The sequence below is a fragment of the Leptonotus elevatus genome, chromosome 15 (assembly GCF_054856555.1).
Source record: "Leptonotus elevatus isolate MCC_2025b chromosome 15, RoL_Lele_1.0, whole genome shotgun sequence".
Classification (NCBI taxonomy): domain Eukaryota; kingdom Metazoa; phylum Chordata; class Actinopteri; order Syngnathiformes; family Syngnathidae; genus Leptonotus; species Leptonotus elevatus.
In genome coordinates, this window is record NC_141253.1 from 1459972 (window position 1) to 1477637 (window position 17666).

Below are 17666 nucleotides of genomic sequence, written 5' to 3' on the forward strand. Positions count from 1 at the left end.
GAGGAACATGAGACTCATGGCCCCAAACGATCTTTCTCGTCGCGCCACGAGGACCGTTGGCGAGGCTTCCCAATGAACGACAATTTGAAAATGAACGTATGACTTTTCACAAAAAAATTGTGGCTATCGCAGCCCCTCAGTTTGGACATAAGAATGTCCATGAGACTCAGTTCTTCAATGAGCCTTAAAAAGTTAAGGATTGCGTCGACATCTTTGCTCGCCAATGGCATTTCAGTCTCTCGTGCACTTGAGGAACGCGAGGCACGTGGCCACGGAAGCACTTTCGCATCCGAACTTGAGGAAAGCAAGCATACAAGAGTTTCCCTTCCTCGTGAGAATCGTGCCTATGGGACGACAACCTCATTTGAACATGAGAAGACAAGAAGGGCTGAAGGTATCTCAGGTGCAGCACTTTGGAAAGTAGAAATCCTTTCATTACAACCTTACAACGACCTTAAATGTACATCTTCGTTTTTTTACAGTGCTAGTTTCTCATGTTCTTGAGGGACGTGAGACACACAAGCACAAAGGCACTGAGGACCACGAGGACCACGAGGACACTCCTAAGAAAAGAGTTGATACTGACGGTATGACTTAACACGTTAGCGTAGTAGTTATGATAGCAGCCTCTTATCTTGGGAGATGAGAACGTAAATGAGAATCAGTCTCTCAGAAATCAGTAGAAAATGTATCACTATCTTTTCTTGATGGTATTTCAGTCTCTCGCGCACTTCATGAAACTCATAGCACTTTCTCACCTGAACACGAGGGAGGCAAACATGGAAGAGTTTCTCTTCCTCGTGAGAATCGTGGCCATGGGGCGACAACCTCATTTGATCATGAGAAGGAAAGAATAACTGGAGGTATTGTCATCTTCCATAGATGCAGAGTTGTAGAAAAGTAGAAAGCCTTTTCCTAAAACCTTACAACTTAGCTCGAACTTAAATCTTCCCTTTTTACAGTGGTCATTTCTCATGGTCTTGAGGAACATGAGATTCACGCACACGAAAGTACTTTCTCATCCGAGCGCGAGGAGGATGGGGAAGGCGGTGATAAAGAAAGAGAAGCTGAAAGTAAGAATATCAAGTTGGAATGTATAGCAGTAGTCAGAATAGAAGCAGCAATAGTGGACCGATGTAAATTGCTTCACTGTTTTGATCGTCAAAGACCTCCGTGAGCGTGAAGAAAATGAGACTAATGGCCACAAACGTGCTTTCTCGTCTGAGAACGAGGACGAAGTTGATGAAGGAGCCAGCCAGAAGAGAGGTATCTTTTTTGATTGTTTCCATTGGATTTGTAGTGAGTAGTGCGCTGCAACCTTGCTTCCCTTGAAATGGCAGTTTCCCACAAGTCCGAGATACGCGGGCATGAGACCCGTGGCCACAGCGCTTCCCCATACATGCTTGAGAATGACGTGGAAGGTGAGGAAAAAGTCACGCAGAGTCAAATGAGATGTATCTTTTTAGAGTCTCGTATGATGGGGGAAAACATGTTTTGTCCATAATAAGCCTCTCACAGTTCTGAAGGACGTACACATGAGACCCGTGGCCACAACGGCCATTTCTCATCTGCACATGAGAATGGCAGACTGGATGATGAAGAAGGCAGTAGGATGAGAGGTATTTTTCTACGGTCCAGTCGTAGTGAGGAATGTGCTCTAGTTTTTAAAAAATGGAAACTCTTGTTTTTGCTTGTCCGTCATATAGTTTCGCACATGTCTGAGGGACATGGGCATGAGACGCATGGGCACAATAGCCATTTCTCATCTGAGAATGAGAATGGCAGAGATGGTGAGCAAGTAGATAGTCATTTTTTAAGTGGGAAAGAACTCATGGCTTTGCTTGTCCGTCAAATAGATTCGCAGAGGTCTGAGGGACAAGGGCATGAGAGCAATGGACAGCGTACCTTCTCATCTGTGCATGAGAATGACAGGAAAGGTGAGAAATTATTCAACCAAAGGTAAATTAGAGGTGTCGTTTTAGAGCTTAGCAAGACGAAAACTCGCACACCGGTTTCCCTTTTCCGTGGCAGCCTCCCACAAGTCTGAGGGACATGGGCATGAGACACGTAGCCACAATGATCATTTCTCATCTGAGCATGAGAATAACAGAGAAGGTGAGGAAGAAGACCATCAAAGTCAAATAAGTGGTATAATTTGAGAGTATCCAGAGAAAAAACGTGCACCCATCCACACCCCCCCCCCTTTTTTTTGCTTTTCCATGACAGTCTCCCACAAGTCTGAGGGACACCGACATGAGACTCATGGTTATAGTGACCATTTCTCATCTGAGCTTGAGAATGAAAGGCAAGGTGAGGAAGTCAGACAGTCAAAGTATCATTTGAAAGTCTAGCAAGACAGAAACCTGCACTCCTTGTTTTGCTTTTTCTGTGAAAGTCTCCCACAAGTCTGAGAGACATGGACATGAGACTCGTGGTCACAGCTCTTTCTCACCTGAGCATGAGGATGCCATGGGAGGTGAGGAAGAAGACCATCGTAGTCAATTGAGAGGTGTTCAGCAAATTGAAAACTTGGCACTCCTGTTTTGCTTTTCAGCGACAGTGTCCCACAAGTCTGAGGGACATGGACATTCCTCATCAAAACATGAGGATGACAGACATGGTATCGTTTAAAGTTCCGTAAAATAGAAAGCAGTGAGCTACAACCTGCCCTCTTGGCTCACTTGTCCATCATTTAGTTTCCCCTAATTCTGCAGGACACGCACATGAGACTCATGGTCACAATGGCTACTTCTCATCCGAGCATGAAAATGGCAGACGTGGTGAGGAAGAACTCGGCCAAATGAGAGGTACTGTATCTGAAAAGGGAATGTGGCCTGAATATAGTCGTCTTCATTTACAGTAGATTGTAAGGTTTTTGGAAAGTAGTACGCAGATACAACAAACTTTTCACCATCGGGTGGGAAGAGATGAGACAGGCAGACGCTTTGAATACCGCAAAGGGAGCTATGCGCCGATTTTTATTTGAGGTGATGAATGCCGTCCCTGGACTGCCTGTTTACTTGTGACACAACAATGAGGCTCGATATGTTTGGCAGTGTAAAAAAAAAAAAAAAAAGGGGGGCCTTGGAAATACAGAAAAAAAAAGGGGGGCCTTGGAAATACAGAAAATAAGATTTGCTGCTGGGACAGCTACAGTTATCAAGTTTTCACAAAAGAGTAGCGTCATTGTTATCCCGCCTGAGGGCCAAAAGGGAGACAGAGTGAAGTTTGCTGCTTGTTTGTCTGTGTGGATTCTCAGTCGTCCAGGTCATGGAAATCCTGGAGCATTGAATCAAAGGAAGGTTGAACGCATTCTTGAGTTCGATGAAAAGCTCGACCTTAATTCCAATTTAGAACTCTGCCGCGAGGGAGACCAGACAAACACTTCAACGCAACCTCTTCTGTATTGTTGGTCATTTATTTCTGAGCATTTTTGGTTGAACCCCCATCCAGCACGTACACATTTCAGGCCACTGCAGCAAGAAGAGTAGTGAGGTTTACTTCCCGATCCCCGTGCATAACCGTAACCTACATCCCAGACAATCGTCCTGTAGATTTTGTGATTGTTACTTTTTATCGTACGGCAGAACGGTGAACCTCAGTTTATCATGGGAAATGCATTCCAGACGAGGCCGGGTAGGTTTGGAACGCGTCTCCTGCCAGAAACCGGAGTTCCCTGCGGCAGCGAGATTTTATTGTTCAGATCTGCGGCACATGCTTTTTTTTTTGTCGCGTCAATGACAAACAGCGGTTGTTTCAGTCTTCCGCAATCTTAAGGAACACTCCCAGGAGACGCGCAGTCGCAAATCAACAAGTTCCACTGACAAGGAGACGCATCGACACAGAAAGCCCGAGAGGAAAAGTATCTCATTGTAGAAGCGTGGTACCAAATAACTGCATGATTTGCTGGAATTTGAAAATAAACGGGAAAGGGGGAAGGATTTGCGTTGGGGCGGGGAGGCTTGTCATAAATCATTAGACGTTGCCGTCTTGCCAATCTATTCCGGTAAAATATCCCGAGCTCGTGAGTTTCACGTCGATACAAATTGATTTGCGAGATGTTGCTGCTTTGTAGCGCACCGCGGCGAGAGGGACGGAGGCGCTCGCGAAACGCCGGACTCCTTTGGGAACCACGATGAAGACGGAGAGGAGGAGGAGGAGGAGGAGGAGAGGAGAGAGAGAAAGCAGAAAGGTAGAACTGAAACAGGATTAGCCGTCACACAAGGATTTAGAATCATCACCATGAGGTTAAAAGGTTATCGAGGTTTTCCTTCCTCTTTGTAAGCCAAAGACCCCGCTAACAAGTTTTTTTTTGTTGTTTTTTGTGATATGTGCTGTCATTTGGCCAATTTTTCCGCTTGGACTTGAAAGCAAAGATTAAAGATACGAGGGCTTTATTGACAGTTCTTTAAAAAAGAGGCTTCAACTTCTTGAGTTGACCTTTAGTGTCAAACTTAACATAAAACAAATCTAATTACGCATGTATTTAAAACAAACATAACTTGGCCTACGTCTGCTAGCTTAATGCTGAGACGCAATGCGAAACATCACAGACGGGCGCTACTGAAACGAGCGTCGATGTTGTGGCAATTACAATCCTTGAAGTGCCGTACGTATATTTGAACAAAAAACGGAGCATCAAAAACTGCGGAAGATTTTGAGCCTTTCTTTGAATATATAGCCGGCATCTGTCTTAGACTGATTCCTTTTCCTTTTGTTCGATGCCCCCAAAACTATTAGAACCCAACCGATTTTCGAGACGCTTAATTCGGAAGTGTCACAGGCAGGTGGCATCCTGAACAGCTGCCGTATTGCTCCCCCGTCCGTCCCTTATAATTGACATTTGCCCCTAAATTCCCACAGTTGTGAATAAGGACTTTTAAAACCAACAAGCGCACGGGGAATCGTTAGCACACTTTTCAGTCAAATCCATTCAGTTCTTTTTAAAGCACGGTAGGTTAGTCGTCAAAAGACTGAACAAAAGGGCAATAAAAGAAAAGTGGTGATAAAAGCAACCGTGCGACCATCGCACGGAGGAAATAACTCAGGAATGGATTCCAATCATCGCAATTAGCCAAGTAAGATTAGTCAGCGGCGCCTTGATTTACGAGTTTAATTAGTTCCGTGACCATGCTCGTATCCCAAATTATCGTTCTCCATTGAAATCAATAGAAGCGCAAGCAATTAGTTCCAGGCTCCCAAACCCAACAAAAAATGTTGCATTTAGTTTTTTACTGAAGTAAATAGCACTCTAAAATATTTACTTTAGAAAACTTATATGTAACACTTTGCACATTCTGATTAATTTATTGCGACTTTTTGGTAAGCGCGACTTGGCCACTGGGGGGCTTTATAATACATTCATAAAGAAAACACACAAGATTTTCACAACTACAATAAGCTTGAGGATTGTTAATAGTTTTTTTTTTTTTTTTTTTAAACATCCGATGCTTAAAGGGTAATTGCTACTGCCCATCTATGGCGTTCCCCATTATGTGTTAGCATTAAGCTATTTTTGGGGTTTTTTAGTACACGTAGTTCTCTGATATTTAGTTTGACAGTAAACTTGAAATCAAGAATTTTGCTCTGACGATTTACTCGCTTGTACATGGAAATGATGTCAGGGGAGCAATTACGTCCTTCGTTTTTTTTTTCTGTAAAGAAAGAAAAACATTTTGGCCATTCGTGCTGCCGACTTCAGGCCAGCAAACGTGTGGCCGAGCAAACTCTCAAGCGTAATTCCTTCACTCCTCAAGGGCTCCTGAAACTTTTGATGTCGAGCCAGCCCGGGGCGAGACATTTGTTTGGAATCATATATGATCATTTCAAAGGTAAGAGACCAGCGGAGGGGCGTCCACTACACGGGCGTGGGTGCGTGGCGCAAAAAATGTGAGGATTGCCTGTGTCTGTAGTTTAGGTAGCCTTTCATCACACTTTGATGAGCTCGCAGTACTTTAAAAAAAAAAAAAAGAAATCTGTGGAAAAATTCCTTTCATTGCCTGTTTTCTTTTTTTTCTTTTTCTATCCCCCATCCATGCATCTGAGACTCTTGTGTGGTTGTGTTTGCATTCCGTGCATGATCAAGGTAAGTGTGGGCCAATTTGCACACTTAAGCCAGACAACCGGCAAGCTTCGATTTCATACAAAATGCTTGTTAGCGGGGGGAAAAAAAAAGATGGTCGCTCGCGATTGATAAATAGCAATAAAGCAACATCTTGACTCGTGGAGTTGATTTGGTGAGCAGAGTCCCGGTGCCTCTCTCAAGTCTGCAACGTAATTAGTCATTTATATTTAATCAGGTACTTCTTCTTCCGACCCCCGCCCCCCGCCCCCGCCCCTGCCCCCGCCCCCGCCCCCTCGCTTCCCTCAGTGCTGAGAGAGGCACTTTACGGCACCACGTTCGCAGACTTCCTTTAAACTTGCTCATTCATAATTCACGCCGCGTCGTCAACCAAACAATAATAAAATAATAATGCGATGGCTGATTAAACAGCTAAACCGCCACTTTTTAAATGCACATTCAAATGCACATTTGCATAAACATGCCTGATAAATGACTCTTAAAAAAGGAGGCGACGCCTCGCAGCTCGCCGTCGGTCGCCGTCGACGTCTGACGCTTAATCTAAGCGTAATTAGGGCGGCAGGCTCGGTGAGAAGAGTCGCGTCGCGGCGAGAATGTGGGGCAGTAAGCTTTCACTTGGAATAAATCGCCAGCCTTTATTTGGCGGTGCGGGGGGCCCCGCCCACTTCGCTCATCTGTACTGCTGCTTGAGATGGGAAAAGTCTCGCTTCAGCATTCCTACAAGGCGGGCCTTTCTGAAACTTTACTCATTTGCTTCCACCTTGTTGGCAATTATTTTATTTTATTTTTTTTTTATTTTATTTATTTTTTGTTGGCAATTATGTGGACGGCTGATCTTTTTATTATTATTTTTTTTTTCACTTTGCAGTGAACCCCCAACTATGCAAAGTATACGTTGATTGCTTGCACCTATATTTTGTTTCAGGTATCATTCAGACAGATGTGAGGCAATCACCATTTCACAGCTTTGCAGTTGTTTTTGTTTTTTTTTAAAGATGCTTGCCAAATTGCCAAATTGTCAACCAGCAAGAAGTTGGAGAAGCTTTACGGCAGTGACACGCTGCTGCAATTTTATACATGGCAAGTTTCTCAAAAACAGGATCTGCTGTTGACAAACCACGCAGCGGAGGACTTGCTGCTGATCAAAGCGCTGAACTCCTAAAGTAGGCGTTTGCGCAAAGTCAGGGAACATCCATTCCGAGAGCTTGCACTGGAACTGAGCAGCGACAAACGCTTGCTCCAGCGGAGGCTTTGTTGAGTGATGAAACTTCCCTTGAAGCTTTTGAACAAACTGAAGTCGGTACTGTTGTCGTGAATTGAGCCGAGTTGAGTCCAGTGCACACGTCAACCAGTTCTGTGCTACCACCAGTGGACGTAGTAGTCGCGTGGTTAGTGTAGAAGAAGACAAACCCGCCACGGATAGCGCAAATTGTTTTGGAGCAGTTTGACGGCGATAAAGCGGTTCGAACCGATGGTACGGCGAAACTTGTTGACGGCGGCGATTTGGTCTGTTCATCGTGTTTCTTCTCGATGGGGATGCGACCGATGGGTCCAATTTGTCCACGGGGATTCGACTGACTCCACTTTGCTTCGCGGGGGCGTGGCTTATAACTCCAACCCCGCCTGCGATCCATTTGTGTCCGTTGTTGTTTGAACGAGGTAACCACAAACGCGCTAACAAACAATTCTCATTTCTCTCACCCGTAGCGTCCACGTCTGCGACTCTTTAGCTAATAAGCAGCTGATGACATGACATAACACGTCCCAAACACAATTAACGCGCCTTGGCTGGCGCAGCTGCAAGCACGCGTATGCAAACAAGCAGCGGAGGCCGGCGGGCGGGCGGGCGGGGCGGGGCGGGCGGAGGTCCCAGCAGTAATCAGCGCGAGCAGCCAAGCCGAGTCAGCGAACTGCGAGCGAGTGTCGTAATGGTGAGGGAGTGGTCCGTCTTTATTGAGCCAATATGGGGCTCATAAAGCACACCGAGGGCCTTCCGTTTGCGCACCGACGTGGAAACCTCCCGACATTTATCACTTGCCCGCTCTCCAAGAATCTTATTAGAGAGCGCCGCTCTCCCGTCGCAATCTCTCTGGGCGACTTCAAAACAAAAGCAGGACGTCGCCCCCCCCCCTCCCCCGGGGGGGGGGGGAATAACTTCCAACTTGTCTCACCCCCTTTTAGCTCATCTTCACCCGTTGTATTTTTTGTTTCCTGCATTTCTTCAGACTGTGAATGCTACGGCCACTCCAACCGCTGCAGCTACCTCGAGTTCCTGAAAATCGTCACGTGCGTCAGCTGCAAGCACAACACCAGGGGCCAGAACTGCCAACACTGCAGACTGGGATACTTCCGCAACGCCTCTGCCGAACTGGATGACGAGAGCGTCTGCATCGGTGGGGACCTTGCGCGCGTGCGCGTGCGTGCGCGTCCATTGTGAGCCCGTTTCTCGCAGAGGATACGCGTTTCCGGTCATATAGAGAACGGCGCCGTTTGTATTCAAATGTCAGTTGCTTGAAGCATTTTAAAAGAGCCCACATCCATGCTAAATGTAAAAAAATTATAATAATCGCAAAAAAGCAAGGATTGAGGTGTTGCCCGATGGGAATTCGGGGGTTGTAATTTCGTCTCACCGGGTCGGAGCACAAATGAGACCCCGATAGCAAGCGGGTTCAAAGTCTCCTGGGAAAAGCCAGCAACTAAGCCAGGCCGCCGCTTGTAATCCCGATGTTAATGCACATGACCCACAAACACACATACCAGCCGCATCGCTGCCATATTGCGTCATCTGGATTTGCCACCCAGTTTGTGTCAATATTTCATTTTACAGTAAACAATCCAATTTGGATTTTTAAGCAAGAGATGAACCTGCCAGCTGTCCTCGAGAAACGAGTCGACACTTGTGATCAAAATGGCAAATTATCGGCGAGCGACTCATCAGTCGGCCTCGGTGAAAATGTGGAACGTATTTATGTCATAACGCTAATCCAAAGACTAATGAGGATAGCTCAGCGAGGATTTTGCGTTTCAATAAAACCAAAAAGCACTTTGACAGATGGCCATATGAGACGCTTTATTTTTCGACAATTACAGCTCCTGCCTCGGCGTTTAGTTACTCCAAACTCTTTGGAATCATCGCAAATGATGGAAGGATAGTTTTAAAATATGAATTTCATTTGTTCAAATCATCTTTCCTCATTGAATTGAATGGAAGTGTCATTAATCTGCTCCAACATTCCAAAAACAAAAAAACACAACCATGTTTTTCTAATTAAACAAAAAGCACTGTATAAAATTGAACATTGTTCAAACAAAAAGCAAAACGAATGTAAAGAATTAAACAGTTTTTTAGTCAATGTTTTAACAATTGTTCACAATCTGCCAAACTGTTTTTGTTGTTAAACGAGTTGAGCACATTGCTACCTTACAGCGCACACGTTTACGAATTTTGCTCATGCATCCAAACAAAAATAAATCCCTAAAATAAATCTGTATAAATGTATCTTGAAAAACTCTCAAGTTGGGTCACTCTTATCTCAAGGCACCACTGCATTCCTCAGCTAAGTTTACTCCAGATCTCCCCAAATAAGACGCTTGTGCTTATTTATTTGCAATTCTCAATTGAAGTTTACTGTAAAACTGACAAATGAGACGACGACAACAACAAAACATTGCATAATTAAACACAAAAAACTTCAACCAAACTATACCACTACATCTAAAAGACGTCAGCTAGCTTAATGCTAAAATATAATGACAAACACTATAAGACACGCTAACAGAAATTAGCATAAATGTTGCGCAGTATGTAAAGCTTCAAATAACACAAGCACACATTTGGACTGCTCTGTTGAAACAACAACTATTACTGGAGTTTAGTTGGGGACCTTCTCTACACCTCTTCTTTGGTCTCCCAGTTGTAATCGGGAGCACCTGAGGACAAGCCTCGACTTAGACGGCAACGCGGTGTCCAGATTGCTCGTGGTGATACAGAACAATGACTTTGTGTGAAAAGGGCACGCATGCTTCGACACAAAGTCAACCTGCCTGGAATACAAATCAACACGCGCGCCCGCAAGCCCCAACATTAACAAACGTCTTCTGGCTCGCTTTTTTGCCCCCGTCAGAGTGCAACTGCAACCAGATGGGTTCCGTCCACGACCGTTGCAACGGCACGGGCTTCTGCCAGTGCAAAGACGGCGCCACCGGGGCCAAGTGCGACGAGTGTCTGCCGGGCTACTACTGGAAACAAGGCTGTTATCGTAAGTGGCACACACAAAAAGATGGCGATATGTATTATGGCCGAAGGTATTTAAAAATAATATATACATTTTATTTTTTTTTAATGAATAAAGACAAAAATGGGGACAGGGTCCAAGCCCTGTCACAAATAGCAAAAATGTGCGAGTAATCGACTCTTCCTATAAAAAGGTTTAAAATTGTCTATACAAATGTCTTAAGATGGCGCCAAAGCACTTTCTATAAGACAAGGTTATGTCCTGACTAAATGAAACTCTTACCCTCAGTTCAACGCACTTGCTTGGTACTCAATATTTTGGGCCTTTGTATGTTTCAGACTCTGTATTTATTTAAGTACAGCCTCACTTATAAAAAAAAAAAAAAAACTGAACCCCACATGAGCAAGCAAAAAATGTAATCTTCAAAACTAGGGAGCAGTCCAGTAGATTTAAGAGTATTTAGGTAACTTTTAGGAAATTTTTGAGGACATCCAGATCCTCAAATTTTTGTTAGAATTTTCAATTTTCAAAGATGTCTATAGACTAAAATAATTAAAATAAAAAATAAATAAACTCCTATATTTTTCAAATCTTTAAAAAATGTTAAATAAAGTAATGTTTACCAAAAAAAAGATGAGTTGGACTTTCATTTTTTTTTTAAATTAATAAGTATTTATTTTTACACCAATATTTTCCCTTTTAATGAAATATAAAATCAGCTCCAAATATTGGTTATCGGCCTCCTTGAATACTAATAATCGGTATTGGCTCTGGAAAAAAAAAAACATTGGTCTATCTCTAATCCATTGGCGCCAAGACCACCGAGTCATTTAATTTGGAACAACTTTAATGGTCGACATTTATGGTACGTTCGCTAGCACAACAAAGCAAGCATGTGGTTTGCTCCAAAACAATTTGCTGAGTTGTTTACTTTTGTCTTTAAGTTGGGGAACAAAGCCTCTATGACAAAAAGATATTTACGGGGCGCTGGCAGGGATGCTTTTTGTGTGCAAAATGTCAGCCCTGTTGCTGTTGCATCCTTCCGGGACCTTTGAGCCCCCCCTTGCAAAAGGCCCCGGCGAGTGCGCCGCGACGCGTATGCTTTTGTCCAGCCCCGAGGGGAATAGATCATGTAGCTCATTAGCCGCGTCAGCTGCTACCTCAATTGATGCCGCTGTCGCACCTTAACCCCATTACGGAAAAGCGAGCGTTCAAATAGCTCCGCCTCCCCGAGTGCTCGTGACACCTCCGCCCCCCCCGAATGCACTCGTTTTGCACGTTGCTGTGTGCCATGAGCAGATGTGGCGAGTGAAAAAAAGAAAATAGTGAAGGTAGAAGTACAGTTTCCTTCTTTTTAACTTAAGATGGCGCTCGTACTGAGAAAGAAGCATAAAAATAGGAAAATGACGGCAACTGTTTTCATTGGCTGGCGACGACATGCTGGTGGAAAAAGGGCCGGGGGAAAGAAAAGAAAAATGTGTTCTGGGGGGAAACAAACGCACGCAGGTGTTGCCTGTTGTTGTCCCTGAGGCAAAGGCAGGGGGATTCATCTTCATTTGCTGGCTTTTTTTTTTTTTTACCAGCCCCCCCGCACCCCCCATCTTTGTTCTCGTTGTCCTGAATTCTTACGGTTATATTTGCAAGCGACGCTCTTTTGCTCCTTTCCCCCAAACCCCAAACATTTTCTTGCCGATAAATATGCTCCACGTGCTTCTGATGGCTGTCTATAAATATTAGTAAAAGCACATTTATGGATTCTCAGTTGTAGAAATATAGATGTTGAAGCAAGGAATGAAATGAAGTTTTTAGATATTATTATTATTATTATTATTATTTTTTTTTTTTTAAGAGCTCAGTATTGTTCATTCGGAAATGTCATCATCATTGCTCTTTTTTTTTTTTTTTTTTTTTAATATATATATATATATATATATATATATATATTATTTTTTTTTTTTTGTGTGTGTGGGTGAGTATGTGTATGTGCGTGCGTGCGTGCGTGCGTGCGTGCGTGCGTGCGTGCGTGTGTGTATTTGTTAGCTCACCAGAAAACCTATTAGAAAAAAAATCTCATACCGTTCACCTAAACCGAACACCAGGAGACCCGAGGGGACCAAAGAAAACCAAGGAAGGTGAAATCCAGCACCGACCAGACACCCCCCACCAGAACTCCTCCCCAGCCCAAGAAACATCCAGACCCCAACAAATCCAAAAAACATAAAATCAGGGAGGCCTCAAGAGACCAAAGGATTAGATATTATTATTGATACACATTTCACATGGAAAGCGTATATAGAACATGTCAAATCGAAGGTATCCCAAACCGTAGCCGTTAAAGAATCATGGACCAAGAATGCTTTGTTATTGTTGTATAATTCATTGATTGTTCCCCTTGAAGTGTGGGGGTGCGCCTGCAAAACTTATACTGAACTCTTTTACGGCGCTATTCGTTTCTGGATGTGGATACAGAGACCACACAAATGCAATATCTATACAACGAAAAACTTCAAATAATGTATAAGCCCATCACGAAATGTTACCAACTAACATGCAAAGTAAAGTACAAAGTAAGAGGAGCCGATATTTTTTTCCAAAGCTAAATAGTCAAACAGCCAACAGCAGAGGTTCTGCAGAGGACAAAATGGCAGAGACGAGTCTGTTTACATTTTGGCCTTTTCCCCTTTTGAGGACGCAAAAACGGGAAGCCCATTTCCAGCGGATGGTAAACGGTCGTAAAATGAAGACGACGGCGTTGCAAATGCTGCACTTTCATGTTCGTAGCGAGGCTGCATGCTTTCAATGAGCATTAAAATGGACACAACTTGGGCCCAACCCATAAGATTTTTTTTTTTTTAGGATGAAACAGATTCTGGTATTTGGCTAAATACAATTCTGCCCAAAAATGTTTTTTTTTTGCAAATCTTAAAAGAGCGAATAAAAATCATCATCTCTTCGTCTCACTCGACGGCTCTTCCCCCAGCTAACGTTTGCGACGAGGAGATGCTCCTGTGCCAGAACGGCGGGACGTGCCACCAGAACCAGAAGTGCGCCTGCGCCGCCGACTTCAAGGGGCTGCTGTGCCAACAGCCGCGCTGCGAGGCGGGCAAGGACTGCAACGGCGCCGCCGCGTGGCCGCCCTCCGCCGCCGCCCTGCTGCTCTGCACTCTGCTGGCCCACCTGCTGGCCCCGCCCCCCCACTGAACCGCCCCACGCACGCACGCACGCACGCACAACACCGGCGAGTGTCCGTACGCGACTCTGGGAACGTTTGACGTATTTGGCTTTGGGTGCGAGTTCAGGGTGAACCTAAAATGCACACGAACCTGTAGGAACATTTCACTTTTATTGTTTGTCATTCTACAATAATACTCCCCAAAATAAAACAATAAAATTCCAAATACAGTCTTACTACTACTGGTTGACGACAGTTAATTGCTCTTTGGGGGGCCCCCAAGTGGTCGCATGTGTTTCGTCAGCCTATCGCGTGGATCAGCTCAGGTCAAAGTTCACCTATAAAAAGGTTCAAGTGCGTTTTGAGTTCACCCTGAAATGTCAGCCCAAAGCTAAATATCCCCAACCTTTTTGTGAGTTGTGCGTACACATGAGTGTGCGAGTGCAGCACTCACCAAATGTCACACGCACACACACACACACACACACACAAGGACACACAAACCCACTAACACACCTCACAGGATTGATGGAGTGTGTGCTCAGGTGCCAGATGGACAAAAATATGACAAATAAAAACGTGAACGTGAAAGACACGCAGGCTAAAAAAAAAAAAAAAAAAAAAAAAAAAGAATGATATATATATATATATATATTATGTATAATCATACCAACCACTGTTCCCTTTATTCCTGAACAGGAGCAATGTGCATCAAACCAAAAAAATAAAAATATAGCAGAATCACCTAAATCACCACTGATTCACTTGAAAATGGAATGGCTGTCAACACGATGACATTTTTTTGGTGTCTGTTTTGGGGGGCTCTGCAGCCCCCCCCCCCCTCCCCCCGACGAGGCAAGGCCCACACGCTCCAGAACAACCACGTTTTATTTGTCCCAAGAAAAAAACTGACTTGTACACTTTCTGCTGCATTTTCTGTTCCAACCATATCTTAAGTCCGTGTATCTAATGTGCCCACTTAACAGTTTGCTGAGATTCTACATATATTATATGATATCATAGCCAACGGGTTACGGCAGATAGATTTAGTCACAGTATTACGGTTGCTATGGGAATGAGTGGCTGCCGCCGCCGCCGCCACACTTTAGCCAGTTTTAATCTTCACACAGTATACGGGCAAGAAGTGTCAACCGGAGCGAGAATGAATAATATATAGCATTATTTGAATATTTTTTGTAGAAATTATTTTTCCTTTCAGGTTACAATAAATTATGGAGGAAAAAACAAACAAGAAGTGATGTTTGCAACGAGCGACGTCCACGTCTTGCAGTAAATGACTTATTTGCCTTCTTTCTTTCTTTCTTTCTTCTTTTCCCATAACATTGACACACGCCTATTTTAAAAGAACATTCTGCTTGTCTGACAATCACAACAACAAGAAAAAACGCAAAATGCACGTTTGGGTGAAGGGCATCGTTTCATTTGCTGACGCCCACGTCACTCACCAGGCCCGGCCCCGCCTCTTAATGCCATACACGCTCACAAGTCACAGATACAACAGTAAAACCGTGCCCGTTATTGTAGTCAACGACGTCAAATCAATTTTATCCGAATACTCAATTATTCTATGACTGCTTGACTGCCTGATTGTAAGAATTTAAGACTTTTCCATTTTCTTTTCATGCTTATTTTGCCTGTTTTTTTGTTGTTCTTGACACGACGAGAGTGTGCAAACATTTGGGTCTGCTCACAAAGTGGAAGATTATCGTTATTTTAAGTTTTTACATGTAAACAAAAATGCGGTCTGTTTTTTTGTTGTTTTTGACTCAACTTCTCTTCTTGGAGACGTTAAAAAGCAAACATTTCGGTGGGGAGACTCGACCGATACGTCAGAAGCTGAGAAAGTAATTTATGAATCGATTTTTGAATATCAAATAACATTCCGGAGGGGCTTAACGCCCCGCCGGTGTAGCGCCATCCTTAGTTGTCATGAAGGTGAAAATATAACATGCGCTCTTTTTCTCCCCCCTTGACGTCTAGTTGAGTAAATAATCCAAATGTGGCTTAATTGGTAATCAAACAGAAGGCTTTAACGCCTCAAACAAAGCGCATACAATCCATTAATACATTGTTAAACGGGACACGAGTGAGGCGTCGGGTGAATTAATTGAAAGTGTCAAACGACGCGGCGCCTCGAGACAAAAGCTGTGACTAATAGTCGAGCGACGGTTTGTCGGCACAATGAAATGAATAATCAGATCGTGAAATCAAGCTCCCAAATTCCATTTGCGATGCCGACGAGCGATTAACGCTGGAACTTGATTGGCGGCAGGGGATTACTTGGGCCTCCGCAGTAAGTAGTAAGGAACGCCACGAACCTGCTTCATGGACATCATTTCCACAACCACAGGCGGGATCTCAAGGATTTCTCCAACTTCATCCAAGTCAAGTATGGCTCCTCCATGTGCAGTTTGAAGTACAGCGAACGGTTCTTTGTCGGGGATATGTTGCGCAATTGGTGAAATCTGCAATATAAGCAATATGTAAACATCTTTTTTTAATAGGGTTTAATACGGTTTTACTTCTTCCACAGGCCTTAAAAAGGTTTCAACAAACATAAACAATAATATTCATAAAAAAGGTCAAATGTGTTAGAAATACAGTACCTCTTGTGACTGGCTCCCTCTAGTGGTAGGCCAAAGAATCACTATCCAACTGAAGCTCAGTTGTACGGAGCAGTTGCAAGCGCAATACATTTGCTTTTATTTTTTTACAAACTCTATTTTTTATTTATTTAGGTACCATTTTTATGTAACCTGTCAAATGTATTTTTAATTGAATCATTATTTCAATAGTTTTATTATTTTGCCAAGCAAGAAAAACTACCTGAAAAAAGTGCAGTCACAAAGCACGTGTGTACTTTATTTCCCACCGATAACTTCATATTTTCATTCCCACTATTTATACCCGTTACTGTTTTTAGGTGATGCAAAGTGAATCAGTACTTTGAGAAGCACTCGAGTAAATTAAGTACATTCTTATTCTTATCAAGTACCTCAGTAACGTCTCCAACAGGAGCAGGTGGGCGGTTTTTGTCCAATATTTGGCAGTGGTTTGCTTCCGGGTTGCAACAAGTCCAAATGAAGCTACTGGGTTAGCAAGATCGTTAACAAACTAGCTTTGCATGCTGCGTAAACAGCGACAAAACAAAGTTCGGGCGGAATTTCAGAACACAAACATGTCCAATCGCAAAAAAAATAATAATAATATTGGACCCTGACCCGCACCAAAAAATATCATAAGACAAATCATCCCATATAGAAAGTTTGCGCCTCATTTCATTTGGTTCAAAGCTGCTCCTCCCACAACAAGCCAGCCAGCAGGTGACAGGAAGCCATTTTGTCTATTTCCAGGTCACGCATACGGTTGTGAGCCAAAATGGCTTCAGGTTCACACAATTCAATTCACTCTAAATGGACAATACATGTTGTATTGTATATGTCTATTTAATAGGTGCGCCTCAAATATATAGGCCAAATTGTTAGCAGTCACATAATTACATCATTTTTTTAACATGTTTGCTCTTTGTTGTATTTGCCATTTGAAGATACGCCAAATTCTGACATAGACGCCAGCAAGATGCAAATACTTCTGAAGCAAGATGTTTGCTTTTTCTACAGTGCAAAAAAAAACCCACACCAACCGCCACAGAAGCCACAGGCAGGTGTCAACACGTTACAGGCAAATCGGAGGCGTCGCCTGCGTAAAAACGACTGACGCAAGCCGCACCCATACACCCACATGTATGAATATTTCATGGCAGGCTGAGCTGATGCTGCAGTGCCGTGAAAAAATCAGATGCAAATTCCACCAGTTGGCGTCAAAAGTTCGCCAACATCCAATCAGTGCGCGGGCGCCTGTGCTGTTTTGCGAGCCGCTCTTCTCCAGTTGAGTTGGAGGCAGGACTGGAAAATTTTGCGGTAAATTTCCACACGGGGTCAAGATGGGGAGAGCTCTGGAAATAACGCTAGTCACTCACCTTGATGAAACGTCTCCAACGGGCCTTTTAGCCTGAGGCCAAGCTGAAGGACTTGGCAAAGACCCCCGATGGTGTTGCCGCACATCAAGAGCTACCAGACGGGAGGTGGGGGGCCCTCAGCAGATGTTTCCTGAGGAGCGAGTTCAAATCTATGAGGTACGGTGCGCATACAGTACA

General features: G+C 43.8%; 2 protein-coding genes across 12 annotated transcripts in view; one reads left to right on the plus strand and one right to left on the minus strand.

Annotated features, from left to right (window-relative positions):
• The window catches only part of ntng2b (netrin g2b), a 71477-nt gene extending 56690 nt beyond the window's left edge, over positions 1 to 14787 (plus strand). For 2 of the 11 annotated variants that reach the window (XM_086097526.1, XM_086097535.1), the window contains 17 exons: positions 236 to 403; positions 483 to 587; positions 720 to 863; positions 963 to 1073; positions 1168 to 1266; positions 1341 to 1421; positions 1509 to 1937; positions 2032 to 2115; positions 2227 to 2310; positions 2396 to 2476; positions 2555 to 2620; positions 2697 to 2807; positions 4076 to 4192; positions 5757 to 5831; positions 8308 to 8475; positions 10207 to 10341; positions 13298 to 14787. In XM_086097526.1, coding sequence (XP_085953652.1) covers positions 236 to 403; positions 483 to 587; positions 720 to 863; positions 963 to 1073; positions 1168 to 1266; positions 1341 to 1421; positions 1509 to 1937; positions 2032 to 2115; positions 2227 to 2310; positions 2396 to 2476; positions 2555 to 2620; positions 2697 to 2807; positions 4076 to 4192; positions 5757 to 5831; positions 8308 to 8475; positions 10207 to 10341; positions 13298 to 13518 — 2279 coding nt within the window. In that variant the 3' untranslated portion in view covers positions 13519 to 14787. Of the gene's footprint in view, positions 1 to 235; positions 404 to 482; positions 588 to 719; positions 864 to 962; positions 1074 to 1167; positions 1267 to 1340; positions 1422 to 1508; positions 1938 to 2031; positions 2116 to 2226; positions 2311 to 2395; positions 2477 to 2554; positions 2621 to 2696; positions 2808 to 4075; positions 4193 to 5756; positions 6086 to 8307; positions 8476 to 10206; positions 10342 to 13297 lie in introns of those variants that run through there. The other 9 variants (XM_086097532.1, XM_086097536.1, XM_086097530.1 and 6 more) reach the window with 9 other exon arrangements.
• Positions 1 to 17666, minus strand: part of dolpp1 (dolichyldiphosphatase 1) — a 62379-nt gene that overhangs the window by 30466 nt on the left and 14247 nt on the right. The window contains exons 9-10 of the transcript XR_015097312.1: positions 17490 to 17619; positions 15829 to 15975 (exon numbers count right to left, since the gene is read on the minus strand). The gene's annotated coding sequence lies outside the window, so the exon portion shown is untranslated. The remainder of the gene's footprint in view (positions 1 to 15828; positions 15976 to 17489; positions 17620 to 17666) is intronic.